Genomic DNA, 19631 nt, shown 5'->3' with positions numbered 1-19631 from the left:
TTTGGCTGTGTTGGGTCTTCATTTCTGTGTGAGGGCTTTCTCCAGTTGCGGCAAGCAGGGGCCACTCTTCATCGCGGTGCGCGGGCCTCTCACTATCGCGGCCTCTCTTGTTGCGGAGCACAGGGTCCAGACGTGCAGGCTCAGTAGTTATGGCTCACGGGACCTAGTTGCTCTGCGGCATGTGAGATCTTCCCAGACCAAGGCTCGAACCCGTGTCCCCTGCATTGGCAGGCAGATTCTCAACCACTGCGCCACGAGGGAAGCCCAGGCCTCCATTATCGTGTCAAGACTTTGAATTCTCTCCTACCTCGGGTAACATGAGTGACACTGGTCAAATCAGTGACATCAGTCCTCAAGGGCTGCTCTCTCTACAGAGGATTCCACTTCGTTATTTTTATTCTAAGTCTCATTCTGATTGATGAGGCTTGGGGGAGGGCGTCTTCCCAACTCCTTCACTCACACAGATAGAAAAGAGACTGCTAGCATTCCTGAATGTATCATGTATCTAATCTATATGCAAGTCATCTGCATATTCTTTAAAATAGATTTCCTTGGGATTAGAGACACCATTAGTTCTACTCAGGCGATTCTAAAAGTGGTGACCTTTCTAACTTGTTATTTTCTACATAGTTCTTCATTTAGACAAAAAGCCAGGGATTAAAGTGAGGAAAGGTGCTGTACTGATGGAAGCAGAGCTCAGTCCGAAGCAATTTAGCTCCGGCCAGATAAGCGTCCGACACGCAGTGTTATCAAGCCCTGTCTGTATCTGAACCGATTTCCCTTAGAGGAGAGTGTTGCAGCCTCCAGCCTAAGCAGGTTATTGAAGCAGTCCTTCCAGTCAAATGAAGAAGTTTCCCCGGGAGGGAGTGTGGTAGAGTTAGAGCTTGCCTTTTTAATTTCAGTGATATTTCAGTACTTCCTCAAAACGTGCATCAGAAGTGCCCGCGTGGGGAACAAAAATGCGTATCCCTGGGCCGACTCCAAACACGCGGCACCAGAATCTCGGGGCGGGAGGGAGGGGGACGCCGAACTTGTATTTTCACAGGCGCCCAGGTAACTAACTCTTCAGCTCTGAGACCCGCTTTTGTCTGCACCGTGCCCGGCCGGTGCTGGGCTCGCCACCTCGCCGTCAGGCGCTCGCTCCCGCTGCTCTCCTCCCTCAGCTCTGCGCCTTCTTTGTTGCCTCCCTCGGGGTCATTAGAACTCAGCTCCTTCTAAGGTTTCAGCCCCATTGCCCCGCGCAGCCCGCGGGACAAAGCCCGTGCGGCCCGCCACCCACGAGAGTTCCCACCCGCTGTCCGCGAGGGGCGCCGCAACGTCCCCAAGACCGCCACCCACCGCGCCAAAGAGCCGCAGCCGCCGCGGCCGCCGACGGAAGTGACGGCACCTGTCGTTGACGCGCCCCGCCCCTTCCGCCTCCGCGCCCCGCCCAGGCCTCTCCCCTCCGCCCTCCCCGCCCCTCCCCCTCCCCTCCCTCGCCCGCTTTCTGTCAGCCTTTCTCCCTCTCCCTGTCCCCCTCTCTCCTTCCTCTAGCTTCCTCTTTCGCACCTGAGCAACGCACCTGCCCGGGCCCGGCTCCGCTCCCTCCTCCCTTCCCCCCGCCCCGGCCGGAAGGCTCCGGCCTCCGCCGCGGGAGCTTGGCGGCTGCGTCACCGCCGCCCCCCCTCGCCGCCCCAGACAAGATGGACACCGCCGAGGAAGGTAAGTCGGCGGCGCCCGCGCCCTTGCTCTGGCGACCGGGTTCGGGCCGGGCCCGCGCCCGGTCCGCGGCGCTCGAGGCAGGCGGCGGGCGGAGCGGCGGGGGCGCCTCGGCTTGGGGCGGGCGCGTGGGGACGGCGGCGCGACCCGGCGGGCGGGATGAGGCGCCCGGGCCGTTTGCCTGCCGAGCGGCGGGCTCGAGGGGCGGCAGGGAGCAGGAGGTGACCCCTTGGCGCCCCCGGCCGTTTCTCGCCCGCGCGCGCGCGCGCGGAGCGCAGGACCCCTACCCGGGCCGGGGGCGTCGGGCTGCGGTGGCCGCGGCCGGCGTGGCTCCCCGCCCCCTCTGTCCCGCCAGTCCCGGTTGGGGGGGGGCACGGCACCGTGGTCGCTGCACGAAGTCTGGGGGCGTTTTCCACGCCCTTTCCCACTCGGTTTTGTCTTTCTTTATGTCGCTTTGCCCCTCGCTCTCCGGGCCCGACCCTTTCACGATAAAACTTCTTTGTTGACTGAAACTTCGCGAAAAATACCCCGCCAGGTGACGGCCTGGTGGAGTGAACTGACTCCGTATTTAAAAACCTTGCCCTCTGCTTGCGTGGCCCCTAGTTGTTTGTTTACTAAGCGAGGCAGAGGCAGGGCCACCGGGCTTATTCGAAGCAGGAAGGCTCTTTGTTTCGGTGTAGTTTATTTTGTGCTTAGTCTCTGGCACCAATAAGCAGAGTTTTGTGTGTCTGTTTTGCTTTGTGAGTGCGTGTGTTTTGGATGTGGCTGTTCTGGAACAAGCTGACTCTTGTGAACTGAATACAGAAGTGAAGACATGACTGAACATCTGTGACTATTGAAACGCATTTGCTGATCCCGCGAAGGTAGTTAGGTTGTTTTTAAGCAGTTTTATCTTTTTGGAGTTTATCGAATAATTTCGTGAGTCTATAGAGGAAGTTCCTAATCGCTTTCCTGTTGTTGCGGTTATCGGTGAAGATACATTTATGCTTTGGGTTTATTATGTGGGGATATGATAAGCGTCTTGCAACCTTACAGGTTGTGATTTTGATGATTTTAGATGAAGATCGTCGGGGACTATCGTGGTGTGCAGTAATGGGTGATGAAAAGTTTGATGTCTGTATATGTGATGCGTGGAGGGGTCAATTTATCATTTTTTTTAAAGAAGTCTTTCTTTGGATAGGAAGAACCTCAACTGTAATGATATTTGCATGTTATACTTGACAGTTTACAAAGCATAGTTACATGCCTTCACATTTGATCTAAGATCCCTATGGAGTAGGAAGGTATTATTATCTTTTATAGGTGTGGAAGTTAGTTAGTTTAGTTATTTTAATAGTTTGTCCAAGTTTCACACCCTAGTAAGAGAAAGATTTGAACCTAGGTATCCTGATTACACAGTTTTCCTTTCATTATGGCTCAGTTGTTTTTATTATGTGCTGTGAGTGAAAGGTAATCACCACAGGAGACTCCTTTGGAAAAAATAGTAAAGTGAAACTGCTGAGGAGGTTAGGAATTACTTTCTTTTGACAGGTGGTCCTAGTGTGTAAATTTCCATCTACATCCATACATCCTTTTGGATTCAAATTTTAATGACTCAGTCTAGTAATGCATGTGTTTATTGATTTATCAATTGATATATACTGGCATGTTTTATTAAATTCCCATTCTTTGAGCTTAGGCACTTAGTAATTGCATACACTTATGGTATGATAGTGGAGATTCATGAATTGCAGAATCGCAAAGCTGGAATCATGAAAGAAATATTTTCTGAGTGCTTCTAGTGCACTGCCCACCCCCCTCAGTCAGGGTGAGGTACAAATGATATTTATTTACTGACTTGAACACTGTTCTCTATTGAAATAACTGACACTTACTGAGGACTTGATGGATGGCATGTACTTCACTAAACATTTTATACACATCTCATTTAACTCTCCTAAGACTGTTAGGTAGGCACCATTCCCTTTTTACAGATGAGGAAACTGAGGGTTAGTATGATTAAATAACTTGCCCAAGGTCATACAGGTAACAGATGTCAGAGGCAAGATTCCAACTCAGGTCTGTCAGACTCCGTGGTTAAATTTATAAGTGGATACCCAGTGTCCAGTGTTGAGATGACTGTATTTTTGTCACTCCCTTTATAAGAGGAATCATCTACATAATTTGACAAAGCTTTACTTTGCATTTGTTTTATGACACTGTTAGTCATGAAATGAAAGTGAATTTTAATACTGCTAATGCCTAATTTTGCAAAATTCCAAATTGGAAGTCTTCTGAAATTTTCAAAGTTAATGTAAATTTAACTTGAAAAAATGCTGGAAGGAAAGGGAGGATTACAGAAGATTTCAGGATAAAATGACAAAGTGAAGACACCAAAAAGCTTGGAAACTTCTGTTTGCTAAATGAGTTATTACAGGTTATTTCTTCAATTAAAAAATGCAATTGGGTTTTTGATTATAAAAGAAACTTTTTTTTTTGGTAGGAGACTTGGAAAATATGGCTAAACATAAAGAAAATAAAAATTTTTTAAATCTTTAAATTTTATCACTCGTTAAAAACACTGATGATGTTGTTTACTTATCTGTTTTTTAATATGTTAATCTGAGCAAACAGAAATCTGAAATACCAACCTGCAAAGAGATTGTTAAGCTCTTCCATCTCTTAAAAATTGCCTGTTGCTTTCCTCTAATGGTACCATATATGATGTTACCATATATGATGTTAGAATGCTCAGAATGTTTCATATTTGTAGTAAACAAGACTGAATTCTATTAGAAAATTGGTTGTTTGCCAGATGGATTTTGACCCTTCATATTTTGTGTTTGCTAGGTATTAAAGATCTCTAAAGTGTTCAGTGTATTGTTTTATTTTTGTAAAATCAACAGTTTTATAATCCATTCTCATAATACAGCCATGCCTTGTTTTATTGTGTTCATTTTATTGAGCTTTGCAGATATTAATTTGTTTTTACAAATTGAGAGTTTGTGGCAACCCTGCATTGAGTAAGTCTGTAGGTGCCATTTTTCCTGAAGCATTTGCTCACTTCATGTCTCTGTGTCACATCTTAGTAATTCTTTTAAATATTTCAGATTTTTTCATTATTATTATATTTGTTATGGTGATCTGTGATTTACTGTTGTAATTGTTTTGGGACACCATGAACTGTGCCCACAAAGACAGTGAACTTAATAGATAAATGTGTGTATTCTCACTGCCCCACCAACTTCTGTTCCCGTCTCTTTTTTTCTCCTTGGGGCCTCCCTATTCCCTGAGGCTCAACAATATTTAAATTAGGCCATTTAATAACTGTAATGATCTCTAAGTATTCAAGTGAAAGGAAGAGTCTCATGTCTCTCACTTTAAATCAAAAGTTAGAGATAAGTAAGATTAGTGAGGAAAGCATGTTGAAATCCGAGATAGGCTGAAAGCTAGGCCTCTTGCACCAGTTAGCCAAGTTGTGAATGTAAGGGAAAAGTTCTTGAGGAAAGTTAAAAGTGTTCCTGCAGTGAACACATGGATGATAAGAAACAGCCATATTGCTTATATAGAGAAGGTTTTAGTTGTCTGGAGAGAAGATCAAACCAGCCACAACAGTCCCTAAAGCCAAAGCCTAATCCAGAGCAAGGCTCTAACTCTCTTCAGTTCTGAGATGACTGAGAAAGTTGAGGAACCTGCACAAGAAAAGTTTAAAGCTAGCAGAGCTTGGTTCATGAGGTTTAAGGAAAGAAGTTGTCTCCATAACACCAAAGTGCAAAGTGAAGCAGCAAATACTGACGTAGAAGCTGCAGCAAGTTATCCAGAAGATCCAGCTGAGATAATTCTTGGTGGTCACACTGAAAAACAGATTTTTGGTGTAGATGAAACAGCCTTATATTTGAAGCAGATGCCACCTAGGACTTTCAGAGCTAGAGAGGAGACGTCAATGCCTGGCTTCAGACCTTCAAAGGACAGGCTGATTCTTGCTGGGGCTAATGTAGCTAGTGACCTGAAGCTGAAGCCATTGCTCATTTACCATTCCAAAAATCCTAGGGTGCTTAAGAATTATTTTTAATCTACTCTGCCTGTGTTCGGTAGATGGAACAACAAAGCCTAGATGACAGCACATCTGTTTACAACATGGTTTACTGAATATCTTAAACCCACTGTTGAGACCTACTGCTCAGAAAAAAAGAAGGTTCCTTTCAAAATATTATTGCTTACTGACAATGTACCTGGTCACCCAAGAGCTGTGATGGAGATGTACAACAAGATGAGTGTTGTTTTCATGCCTGCAAACACAACACCCATTCTGTAGCCCATGGATCAAGAAGTAATTTCAACTTTCAAGTCTTATTATTTAGGAAATGCATTTCATAAGGCCATAGCTGCCATAGATAATGATTCCTCTGATGGATCTGGACAAAGTAAATTGAAAACATTCTGGAAAGGATTCACCATGCTAGATGCCATTAAGAACATTTGTGATTCTAACACAACATTGTAAATCAACTATACTTTAATAAAAAAATAAAATTTAAAAAAAGAACATTTGTAATTCATGGGAAGAGGCAAAAATGTCAACATTAATAGGGGTTTGGAAGTTGATTCCAACTGTCATGGATGATTTTGAGGGGTTCAGGACTTCAGTGGAGGAAGTAACTGCAGATGTGGTACAAATAGCAAGAAAAATAGAAGTGGAGCCTGGAGATGTGACTGAATTCTGTAATCTCATGATAAAATTTTAACAGATGAGGAGTTGCTTTTTATGGATGAGCAAAGAAAGTGGTTTCTTGAGACAGAATCTACTCCTAGTGAAGATGAAATGAAAAGTTGTTGAAATGACAACAAAGCATTTAGAATATGATGTAAACTTAGTTGGTAAGGCAGGGGCAGGGTGTAAGAGGATTGACTCCGATTTTGAAAGAAGTTCTGTTAGGTAAACTGCTCTCTATCATCAAATATTTGAACTTCAGAGCTTGAGGAGATCTTAGATCTTCCTCATTTTATCGACTAGGAATCTGATCCTGCAAAGCACTGATATTTTTCAGTTAAAAAAAAAAATCTGTTCTTTGCTCAAGGATATACATTTTTTAAAAGTAAAAGCACTGCAACATTGGAGTAAATGTTGCAAGTATTGATGTATGAAACTCTCATTAAGATATTAAACGTTTTGCCATAGTAGGGTGCTCTCATTTCAGCCCAGTGATATATAGAGCTGATGTTTTTCATTTTTCTAAATTACTGCTCACACTAGCAGAATGTAGTATAAAATCTTAGCAGCCTATTTTTATGGACTGCCAAAACAATTGTTCTTTATGCTTTATGAGTCATATTCATTGGGAAGGGATGAAGTTGAACTTTATCATAGTTGATCATGTTCTATATCTATTATGGTAAAACCTTGAGGTGACTTAGATTTGGAAGTAATGAGTTAAAAGGATAGGAAGTTGTCAGAACCAGACAGCTAGTTACTGTCTTTCTAGAACCACATGGTCTTTCATCTCTGCTTCCAGTAATGCCTGCTTCATTCTTCTTGCCACAGATCAACTTTCACTGCTTTGGCATGCTTACGGGCAAGCATACATGCACTTATTTGACAAGTGTTTATTGAGCACCTGTTAACTAGCTAGGCAATATTTTATGCACTTGGGCTAGGCTGGTAACAAAATAGACAAAATCCCTTCTTTCATAGAACCTACGTTCTTGTTTTTGGCTTGGTAGAGGAGGAGGGGAGGACAGAAAATAAACATGTAGTAAATTATGTGGCATGATGAGATGGTTATACGTGCTGTGGAGAACAGTTAGTTGGGAGGGAACAAGATGGGTGAGAAAAGGATGAGATGAAGGTAGATTACCAAGGGGCATGAGTTAATTTTGGTGGTGATGGATATGTTCATTATCTTGATTGTGGTGACAGTTTTACCAGTGTCAAGCGTATCAGGTGATAACCTCTAAGTAAGCGTATTTTATTGCATGTCCGTTATTCCTCAGTAAAACTGTTTTTTAAAATCCATTGTCTTTTACTCATGCATGGCTTTGTAACCTCATGTATTGATTATTTGGTAGCTGTTGGATCAAGTTATGCAAATCTTCCAAATCTTGACACATTTTCCTGTGTAACATAAAAGTCACATTCATTAATGTCACCACGTATCTCAAAAAGGCTTTAGGTATTGGAGAAGCTGTCGTTCTTATTGTGGTGGATGTAGGTTTTCTAAAATCCTAATATTTGCTTGAAAGTTTTATTTTTGTCAGTGGCAGCAAATATTGTCAGTGTTTTCCTTGGTTCTTAGGCTCACTTCATTCTTTTGTGACACAATGCCTGCCGAATACCCAAATCTGTCTGAATAACTGTTGTTTGTCATTTTGTTGTTGTTTTGTTTTTTTCCATAGTAAAAATGGTGTTTCGTGGGGGGTGGGGGTGGGGGTGGGGAAGCAGTTAGTTCAGCTGGTAACTCCAAAGAGTAATACAGGTGCTTTTTCTTGAGACAAACGCTGCTGTTGAGCCTGAGTCCAGGAGTGAGTCCACACTCTCTGTATTTTTCACCTAAAATTTCCACTTGGTTCTTCTTTGAATCTTCTTTTTCCTTGGCACTTTGGATCCAGTGAGGAGACAGAAAACACAGTAACTTAACTAGAGGAAGTTGAAAGAATTGTTAACCTATGATTAGAATAATTATATAATTATAAAGATGTAAGGACTACTGTAAAGTGTACTGTGGGCCTGAGGGAAAATGTCCAAGTAAGGACAGACTGGGGAGGGGTGAGGGCCCCTCCTCACAGCTGTGGTTCAGACCTCATTGGAGAAGTATGGAGTTGTCCAAGCCAGAGCTAGTCCACAGTTTCTGGGTGAGCAGGAAACAACCCTCCAGGGTGGATGCAGGAGACTCAAGGTTGATGGGTAGGCATGCAGACAGAGTTAGGGTACCACTGTGGGCTCAAGGCCTGGAGTGTGTTGAGCTGTTATCAGTAGGGCTGTGAGAAGTTGGATACTAAAGCAAACCTACTGACAGGGCAGCGGGAGCAAGGAGTGCTCCAGTCCTCCTGTGTGGTCCCTTCAGCACCCTCTACTGACAAATTTATTTTTAAAAACTCTTTAAAAGAGTCCAATCTCTTATCACTGAACAGGTGGTACTGAAGGATAAATTTGGAGCTGAGAGGAAATATTCAGTACATTGATACTTGGCACACTCCTGCTAAAACTTGGGAGTTATTGCCTGTGCTGCTGAATTTGCATTTGCCCACTGCTGGCAAAATCCTCACCACGAACTCTAACTACTGCAGGAGTCCACAGTACCTGCAGTTAGCTGCCACTGCTGTTTTTAGAGCCAGAAGTAGGAAATGGCTTTACACCTTCCCACCATCTTATGATCCCACAGAAGAGCTTCTCATTGAAAGCATGTAACTCAAGCCTAGTCAGCAAGGCAGATGTAGTTTTCAGGCTTCCAGGAGCAATAGTATAGGTGAATGTTAGTTTTGTAATGATCAGTAATCTGGAGAGATAAGAAATAACTAAGCTTTGGGATATATGGAGAATTGGAATTTAAATGTATGCTTTCAAGGCCTAATTACCAAATCCATGGTAAAAAAAAAATAGGTATACTTCCACAGTCAAAATGGAAGTGTTTTTCACAGAATTTTAGCAGTTAAAATTTTCTTGTAATTGTAAAAGTAGCAATGAAACAGTAGAAACTTTGGGAAAACGGGAAGGAAATCACGCATGTTCTCATCTAACCAACATAATGGCTATCATTTTTTGTATTTTCTCTTTTAGGCTGTTTTGTGTTTTTTCCCTAGTTCTAAGGACAGTGTGTATTCATTTTTTTATTCCTGCTTTGTTTACTTAACATTATGCAGATTTCCATATTGTCATATAACTGTTAATATTTGCTATTTTTAAGGGACTATAGACATTTGTGTAGTAAATGTACCACAATTTATGTAGCCACACTTCTGGTTTTAGCTATATAGGTTATCCACAGATATTTTGAATAATACTTCTTAATAATGTATTTTCAATATTTGTTTATTGTAATCGTAGCTACTAATTATAAAATTTTTGTTAATCAGCTATTAAAAATCCTTTGTTACTGCAACCAGGTGAATCAAGGTCAACATTAACAGTCATAAAAATCATGTTGATAATGTACCATTCCTATTCTGTGATGAAATGGCACTTTACCTATGTGATTTTCCTCCCCAGAACCCATAGCCCCACTCTAATCATGAGCAAAAACATCAAACCAATTCTGGGGACTTCCCTGGTGGTGCAGTGGTTAAGAATCTGCCTGCCAATGCAGGGGACAGGGGTTCGAGCCCTGGTCTGGAAGGATCCCATATGCCACGGAGCAACTATGCCCGTGTGCCACAACTACTGAGCCTGCGCTCTAGAGCCCGTGAGCCACAACTACTGAGCCCACGAGCCACAACTACTGAAGCCTGCGTGCCTGGAGCCCGTGCTCCGCAACAAAGATAAACCACCGCAATGAGAAGCCTGCACACCACAACAAAGAGTAACCCCTGCTCACCGCAACTAGAGAAAGCCCTCGTGCAGCAACGAAGATGCAATGCACACAAAAAATAAATTAATTTAAAAAAAAATCAAAGTCATCAAAAACAAGGAAAGTGTGAGACACTGCCAGAGCCAAGAGACGACTAAGGAGACGTGACAACTAAATGTAATGTGGATTCTGGAACAGAAAATGACATTAGGTAAAGATCAAGGAAATCTGAATAAACCGTTGATTTTAGTTAATGATAGTGTGTCATTATGGCTTCATTAAGTGTAGTAGAACTACCATCCTAATGTAGGATGTTAATAAGAGGGGATACTGGGTACTGTGTACGGGGGAGCATTGTACTGTCTCCTCACATTTTCTGTAAGTGTAATCTGTTCTAAAAAATAACGTGTATTAAACCCTTTGTTTATTAAATTATCACTAGTTTATCAGCAGAAGGAAAGTGGAAACATTTTGAAACCTTATGTGAAACAATTTTCAGGATAGACAGTGGCTTAAGAGTTAAGATGTACCCAAAGCTTTAAGAGTTGTTTTGCATTTTTTCTCATAGTAGATACTTAGAATATATTTGGTGAACTGGATTTTTGGCTAAGAAAACTAACGGGATGGGCTAGCCTTGAATGGGTGTTGACTTCCACAGCTGGCACCAACTTGATAACCTCTCACACTATTGGGTGTTCCCCCTCCCTTTCATCTCATGGGCTGTCTCCATATTCAGTCACTAAGGACTTGAAGGTTTCATTCAAAAAAAACTTTACTGAGCTAGGTACTGTGCTAGGAACTTCTAAAAGGTATGCTTTGTGAAGATATTAAGTATTCAAATAAAGCAACAAAAGTTGCCATAGGAGTTAACAGAAGAAATTTACCCTTGAAAACCAGGAAGAGCTTTGCGTTATTGTTCTAGGTAAGTTTGCATTCATAACCAGCAGAGTGCATTGATTTTACTTTGGCCTGAGCAAGATTTGTAATTTTACTGCATGTAAATTTGGTGGAGCCTTACTCCACCACAGAACATTATTTCATTTTTAGTGAAGGGCCTCAGGCTGCACCTTTTGTAGACTGCACTCTCCTTTTGTACCCTTGGCCTTGTTATTCTCTTGAGGTTTTGGGTAGTGGGATTGATCCTAGTAAACAAAATAGATTATTTTTTCTTTGACTCCCCCCCCTTTTCTCCATTGAGGCATTTTATTTGCACATTGTTATATACTCCTAGGAAAAAAAATTACAGGATTTCTCTCCTATGTGTTTTTGTCTTGTTTCTTCATGGTCGTCCTGCCAGCTGAGGTTGTCAGTACAGTGAAACCAAGCTAGAAGAATGGAAGTAGGTTATTTTGACATTTTCCTAGATTTTTGAGTTGCACTTCAAATCTGGGCCTGATCACTCCATGCTTGTTTAACTTGCCTTTGAGGTTCACAATAATTTTCCCAGCTCTGTGATCATCAGTGATTTGAAATTTGGCAATGTAAGCATGCTTCATCATTACAATTAGAAACCAGATGATTTTGAAGCATAGCCTGACAAGAACCTGGCATTTGTCTCTCTTTTCAGCATTGTTAATGCTCTTGAGAGCATCAGCCAGGTCATTCATGCACACCATTGCGGTAGCACGGAAAGATGGTGAAAAGAGTTTTCTTTGACTTTCTGTGTTGGTGGTGGTTGTGCTTGTTTTAGTTTTTGTTTTGTGAAGCAGCTAAGATCTTTTATAAAACAGGATAGGCTAATTTATGTCTTAGTCACAAACTTCCCCCAAACCTGAGCAACAGAAGGTTGCTTTAAGTTTCTCACTGACATCACGTCCAGTGTGGCTGGGGAGAGATTCTCCTGCTAATAATGCTGGTCACTTGGAGATCTAGATTGGAGACCATGGCTTAGCACATGATTCCACAATTGTTGAGGCAAGAAAATGCAGTGTGATGGATTGTGTTTATTGGTGCCCAAAGACTTCTATCCAGAAGTGATGGCACATCACTATAACTCATATTTCATTGACTAAAGCAAGTCACATGTTCAGATATAATTTCAGAGGTGACAGGAAGTGCAGTACTGCCACATACCCAGAAAGTAGAATGCCAAAAATATTTGATGACCAATGCTGATGATTTCCACAGTCCCTAGCAACATTAATTCCTACCTGGTCGGATGAAATAAATGTGCTCATTGGGGTATATTTCAATCTACAACTTCATTAGAACACATTTTAGAGAGGGAACTAATTTTTTTTCATGTCGTTACCTTTTCTCATTTGTTCTTTTTCTCTATGTCTGTTTAGACACTAGTACTGTAGAAAACCTGATTTTATTAAAATTAAAGTGTATTTAAAGTCTGAGTTTTTGACAAGTGCATATAGTCATGTAGCCACCACAATCAAAATATAGAATAGTTCTTTCACTCCCCAAAATAACTTCGTGTCTTTTTATGGTCAGCTCCACCCCCAGACCTGGCAACCACTGATCTGTTTCTGTCTGTATAGTTTTGTTTTTTCCAGAATGTCATAAGTGGAATTAAACAGTATGTAGCTGTTTGAGTCTGGCTTCTTTCAGCTTAACATAATGCATTTAAGATATAGTCACATTGTTGCCTGTATCAGGAGTTTGTTCATTTTTATTGCTGAGTAGTATTCTATTGTAGGGATGTGCCACAGTTATCCATTCCCCAGTTGTGGAATGCTTGGGTTGGTTGTTTCCAGTCTGGGAGAATTATGAATGAAATTCACATAGGTTTTTGTGCAAACATAAGTTTTCATTTTACTAGGTTAATACCTAGGAATAGGATTGCTGGATGTATGGTAAGAGAATATATGTTTTTATTTTTGTTATTTTAATAGGTATGTAGTGGTAATCTTACTGTGGTTTAAGCTTTGTTGTTAATGTAAAATTTACATAACAAAATTTACCATTCTAACCATTTTTAAGTGTCTGATTCAGTGGCATTAAATATAAGCACATTGTTGTACAGTCATCAGCATCTTAACTTTGTTTTTAATTTGCATTTCCTTAATGAGTCAGCATTGTTTCCATTTGTAGACCTTCTTTGCTGAAGTATCTGTTCAAATCCTTTGCTGAATTTTTTTGGACTATTTTCTTATTGTTAAGAGCGAATTAGTAAGCTGGACGAAGAATTTGAATAGATAGTTCACAAAGAGAACATGGCAAAATGTGGAAATATCCAGCTTCACTAGTAATAAAACTACTTCTTACTTAGCTGTTGTACTAGTTTTACCCTTATATTTCAGTAATGTGTTTCATTAGAGGGAGCAAATCTACTGTTCAAAAGGAAGAAAATTATAAATTTGGAGCGGTAGATAGTAGATATATATAAGATATTGACATTAAATTATGAAAAAATAAAACATTCAAGGAAACTTGATCACATAAACAGGTTGTGTATGATAACGTCAAAAAGTTGTCTTTTGGAATTGGGGGTTAGGTTTTAAATCCTCATTTCCTTATTAACTTGCTTGATAATATAGTTGGGCTAGGATTAGAAATAGAGTTTGCTAATCTTAAGTCTACTCCCCACTTGTTCTTGACTGTCAGAGGTGATGGTAGGGTTGAATTTTTTTCTTGTACTGTTTGGCTGGGGTACAGCAGTAGTTACTGTCTAAAGTTTTCTGTCTTGCTGAGCTGCCCTTCCCTGGTCCTTTGGCTAGAGAGAGAGCAAGCTTTTGGGGGGAATTTTTTTTGTCTGTTCTCATTGGTGTTTCTACCTTGCCAGCTTCTCCACCTCAGCCTCCAGTCCAGGATACTTGAGGCAAAACACAAATCCAGAGAACTCACTGCCTTGTGGTTCCTTGGCGTCCCAGCTTCTTTTGCTGATCTGCCTTCTCTTCACCTTTTAGAGTCTTCTTATGTTTGTTTTGTATTATAATATCCGGGGTTTTTAGCTGTCCTTGGCAGGAGGAGTAGGCAGAAAACTCCTGCTATTTCATCTTGGTGTAGAATCTTCATTCGTCTTTTAGTCTTTATTGCTGCCTTTCTCTAGAGCGAACCTTTATCCTTATTTTCTAAATGATATGTGTTTTACATGTTTCTGAATTTTTTTACATGTGGAATTATATAGGAGTAGGTACTCTTTGTGTCTGGGGTTCTTTATCACTCAACATCATTTTGTGAGATAAATCCAAATTGTGGTTTTGATTGGTTTATTGTTTTTGCCATGAAGTATTAAATTATGTGAATATACCAAAATTTATTTATCCAAATTTATTTGCCAAATTTAGGCAATTCGGGTGGTTTCCATTTTGGAGGCATTATTATGAATAGAGCTGCTATGAACATTCTTGTACATGTCTTTGAACATAAGTATATAGGAAACTATTAATTTTAAGTAAGATACTAGCAAAATACTACACAAATATATACAGTTGATCCTTCAGCAACACTGGTTTGAGCTACTTGGGTCCACTTATATGCGGATCTTTTCCAGTACTTATATGGTGTTGGCCCCTGTCCCATTCGTGGGTGTCACATCTGTAAATTCAACCAACTGCAGATCAGAATTTTCATCTGAATTTGCTTGAATCCGTGGATGTGGACAGAACCTGCAGATGTGGAGGGCCAACTATGGGACTTGAGTGCCCTGGAGTTTTGGGATACATGGGGGCTCTTGGAAGCAATCCATCCATGGATGCCTAGGTACACCTGCACTATAGGCAACATACACTTATAAAATAAGGAAAGAACTTCTTTCTCCCAACCCTGATCCCCCCAACGTAGCAACTGTTAATAGTTTCTTATGTATTCTTCCAGAATAAATGTTTAACTATGACCTTTATATACCTGTGCCTTGTTTCAGATTTTTCTCCTGGAATATAGATTGGCAGGGAAGAACCTTCCATTGCTTCTACTCCATACACACGGACTAGCTAAGGAAATTGAGTTGAGGATATAGAGCAATGGCAGTTGCAGCCTATCTCTTAGGTAGCTTTTCCTGACCTCCATTTCCCTGATAAGGGGTGGATAAGCCACACTGAATCAGGTGTGGCTCAGGGCCTGCTAAACAGCTGAGTGTTTGCCTTGAAGAGTTTTATAGCTGAGGCTTATCACCATTCTGGTTGATTTATAGCAACAATCTTTGCCTTTCCATTTAGGGAAATATTTATACATAAAGTACTCTTGAGCAAAACTCAGTCACAACTTCATCATGTGGGGAAACACAAGAGTCAGTACTGCAAAAGAGATTTGTGATGATGTTTCTCGGACCAGATTCTGTATTAGAGTCATTTAGATGAAATGGTTTTAATAGAAATGGGTTGTGGGTTGCATAGCAGTAGGCTTTTAGGAATGTTGAGGCAGATTATTTAGATCTTATTTTGCTTTCTTTCCCTGATGAAGATATAGCCAGTGAAAGTTTTAACACATTTTAAAAAACATGGTCAGTGAAATAGGAAAATTGCTAACATGAGTTTTCACATTTGTGTGTGTATGTTAAATAAACCACATGCAAAGACCTCCTGCTAAAGAACTTCACTGATAAGATTGGACTTGGTGGGCTTCCCTGGTGGCACAGTGGTTAAGAATCCGCCTGCCAGTGCAGGGGACACGGGTTCGAGCCCTGGTCTGGGAAGATCCCACATGCCGCCAAGCAACTAAGCCTGTGCGCCACAACTACTGAGGCTGTGCTCTAGAGCCCGTGCTCCCCAGCAAGAGAAGCCACCGCAATGAGAAGCCCGTGCACTGCAACAGAGAGTAGCCCCCACTCACCGCAGCTAGAGAAAGACTGTGTGCAGCAACAAAGACCCAACGCAGCCATAAATAAATAAATAAACAAACAAATAGGACTTGGTAGTGTTAGTAAAGTGAAAGTTCAGCTATGATATTTACAAATTGCATGTTAACCTTTGATTGTTTTTTTAAAGTTTCATTATACAAAATTTCAAACTCTCACAAATAGATTAATGTAATAAACTTCCATATAACCAGCATCTGGATTCAACAGATACAAGCATATGGTTGATAATTCTTTTATCTCAATTATTTTATCTCTTGCCTCCCCACACTTCTGCTGGATTGTTTTAAAGGAAATCCCAGATACGATATCTTTTCATCCATGAATACTTACGTATTCTAAGAGATAATTTTTTTTAAACAAATAACCACAATACCAGTATCATACTTACTGTCTTTATCCTCCAAGTTTTAAAGTAACAATCAATATTATTACTATTAACATGATGATTACTGAATTCTCTTTAGGATTTCTTTATAGTTCCTTCTGTCTTTGGATATAGCCTACTTGAGGATATATTATCATGTTTTAAAGTCTAATTATTTTCTCTGATTAAGCTTGATATACACAGGTTCATTTGATTTGTTTTTGGTTTATTTTGCATTTTGATTATTATATGATTTCCACTTTTATTATTATGTAAAAGATATCCATGTAAAACAAAGTGATTCAGAAGTCTAATGTTCCCTTCCCTTTCCTTTTCCTTTTATAATCAGTGGAGCTTGTGAAGTCCCTGATACAATAATGATAATTGTATGCATATGTGTATTTTGAGAGAGCCATAGTTATTCTCTGATTTTTTTCAGATGTTCTGTGAGCAAAATCTGTCTATCTATCTATCAGCATACCTAAACATACCACTACGATAGAGCAGTGGTTCTCAAACTCTTTTGGTCTCAGGATCCCTGTAAATTCTTCTGAAAGATTCAGAAGAGCTTTTAATTGCCGTATAAGAGAATAAAAAAAATTAGAAATATTTATTCACTTAACACACTCATTATGTGTTAATATAAAATTTTTTTCATGAAAATAACTGTATATTCCAAACCCAAAATATTGGTGAGAAGAGTGGATTTGTTTTATATTTACATACCTCTTAAATGTCTCGTTTAATGGGAGGCAGCTGCATTCAAACAGGTGTCTCATGTAGCCTCTGGAAAACTCCACTGTACACTGGCAAGACAATGAGAGTAAAACACTATTAGTGTTATGGTGAAAATAGTTTTGACCTTGCAGGGCAAGGTGAGTCCAGTCCTGTACTTTAGACTGTCGAGCAGAGCTCTGGGCCTTGATTTAGATTTGTTGTGTTTGCTTAGTTTTCTGTTTATTGGTTCGTCCTTCAGAAGGATGGAGTCTTCTGAAGATCAGTGTCTGGTCGTATTCACGTGTTTCTCTGTCCTGCTGGTGGAAGTGCTGTCTCTCTAGTCCCACCCAACCCCACCTGCCCCTCGCGGCCGTGCTATGGGAGTGTGGGGAGACGTGGTGTCTCCTGCGGGTGGGCACATCCCTCAACCTCCCGCTGTGATGTCCTTGCCGCGGCTCCCTGCACCACACAGGGCTAGGTCACCTTGTGGGGCTGGTCCCTGTCTAGGAGGCGCCCGGCTGGCATCGGCCGATCAGCTGTTCACACCCGTGTTGATACTGTTTCCGGTGTTTGTTCCTGCATCCCGCTAGCCCAGGTGTGCCCACAAAGGCTGTCCCTGCGCCACCCCAGTCCATCGCCACATAACTTGTGGCTGACCAGTCATCATGTTGGTGGAGGGTGACGTGGCGACCCTCGTGGTGACCCTCATTCGTGTAAGCCCAGTGGTGTCTCTTGCCGCTTTCCTCTGCACTGTGTCTTGCTTACGGGACACCTCTTGCCGCGCTTTGGCTACTGCGCCCTACTTTCTACTCCCGCAGCTGCCTGAGAGCTGGCCGGGGAGACAGGATGAGGGGGAAACCACTTTGCCCTATGACTGCAGCTGCCTCCCCACACTCGCACTCAAACCCACCCTGAGTGGTTGATCCTGCCGTAGCACATGCCTGTCGCTAAAGTTAATCCATGGCCGTCTAAGCACTTCTGGCTTAGACACCCTGATGTTGAGAATGACTTTGAGCGCTTATTTGGCTCCTACCTGCAGAACTGTGGTAATTCTAGAACTAATCCATGCCCATGGGCATCAGCAGCTCTGCTCTGATGATTCTAGATGACCAGGATTGCATGTTCTGTGGCCCTATTAAGGAGCCGTTTTGTGTACCATGGCAACCACCGTGACTGGGAATTCGGGCGATGGGAAATCTGGATTCGATTCCATACAGGAAGCCTGGTAATCGACTACTCCAACCTAGGAAGGTAGCAGATTTGCCACTCGCGACCCGAGGGTGGGGAGGCAGTGATGAAAAACAACACTGGACACTTTCGAGGTCTGGTAATCGGAATGAGTCCACTTAAAATCCTTTAAGGCAGATCTGTTGTGTGGCAAATCTGGTACTGGCAGCTGAGGTAATCCCCAGCTTCAGTGGCAGGGTATTGAATTCGGTGCAGTTAAAATGCTGTGTGATCTGCCGTGCGGGTCTGCGGATGGGGAGCCTCCGTTCCTATCCCTACCCCCTACTTCTCAGTGCCCTCCTGGCTTCTAGCCGAGTGTCCGTGGGCTGAAGTGTGCACTTGAAGAAATTAAAGTACTCCAAGCAGGCGCGAGCTGCCTGCACACTGCTGCTGGAAATCCTGGAATGGGAGCGTGGTTCTGTTTTGTTTGTGTTGGAATTTGATTGTGGAGGCCCATTTGACGGGATGGCTGGGATGCTCATACTGCACCGCTAGAGCTCAAAGTCTTAGATTGATGTAAGACTGACCAGAGTGAAAGCTTTTGCCATGGATGTTTTCATTACTTAAGGATGAAGGTGAAAATGGGAGGTTTGAAGAGATTCTGATCCCATGTTGTCTGACCATAAACAATGCCGACTGCCCTCGTTATTTCCGGTAATGTGCCGGCGGCGGCTTATTGCTGGCAGTTTACGGGAAACCAAAGTCCTTCGGATGGTGGTAGCTGGAATGTCTGGTTCCAGAGCTGAAATTTGAAGGCACAGCGGTGTGGTCTGCGCTTAATTTGACTCAAGCTGGACAACCCTACGCGACTCCATCACAGACAGGATTGGCACTTTGATAGCTCTTACGTGGGTGGTGGTGCATGGCCTTTCTGTGGTGCTGGAGCGATTTGTCTGGCTCCTTGATAACCGGGGAGACTAGTGTGCTCACCACTTACGTTACCCCCAGTGCTTGATATCCCTAACTTCGACAAATATTGCTTAGCTACCCAGGATTGAGCAATCACAAGTCTGTGACGCTCCTAAGGGGCTATAACTGCGCCACGCTTCTCAGCATGTGCGTATCCCAGTCTGACAGGTGCTGGGGATTCATTATTAAATCCATTAGTGCTGGGCTCTGGGTTGCAATTATTCCTCATTAATGAGGAATTCCCTGTAAGAGAGTAGATCAGAAGCTTGCATTAAGTCCCTGCCCGTTGTTCATACTGCCCATCACCCCTCAGATTGCCCACTTGGGGTTGGCATTTGGTCTTGGTGGATTGCTGAGAAGATGGTCTAAATGAAAATCGCAACCAGGTTTCGGTAGGTGGTCCTGCAGAAAGACCGCGTTAAGGACCGAGCAAGCGAGCTTGAGGGATAACTTTCGGCCATCTGTATCTCACCCGCCACCCCAGGCA

The 19631-nt window shown here is 42.1% G+C and overlaps 1 protein-coding gene across 2 annotated transcripts in view; it reads left to right on the top strand.

Annotated features, from left to right (window-relative positions):
• Positions 1-1487: 1487 nt before the first annotated feature.
• MARCHF6 (membrane associated ring-CH-type finger 6) overlaps positions 1488-19631 on the top strand; it is a 76435-nt gene continuing 58291 nt past the window's right edge. Inside the window, exon 1 of one of the 2 annotated variants that reach the window (XM_082836605.1) lies at positions 1488-1701. In XM_082836605.1, the coding sequence (XP_082692731.1) occupies positions 1683-1701 (19 nt within the window). In that variant the 5' untranslated portion in view covers positions 1488-1682. Of the gene's footprint in view, positions 1702-10063; positions 10390-19631 lie in introns of those variants that run through there. The other variant, XM_082836604.1, reaches the window with a different exon arrangement.

Source organism: Leucopleurus acutus, assembly GCF_964270905.1.
Source record: "Leucopleurus acutus genome assembly, chromosome: 3".
NCBI lineage: Eukaryota > Metazoa > Chordata > Mammalia > Artiodactyla > Delphinidae > Leucopleurus > Leucopleurus acutus.
The sequence above is the reverse complement of the archived record's forward strand: the minus strand, read 5'-3'. Positions and strand labels throughout refer to the sequence as shown.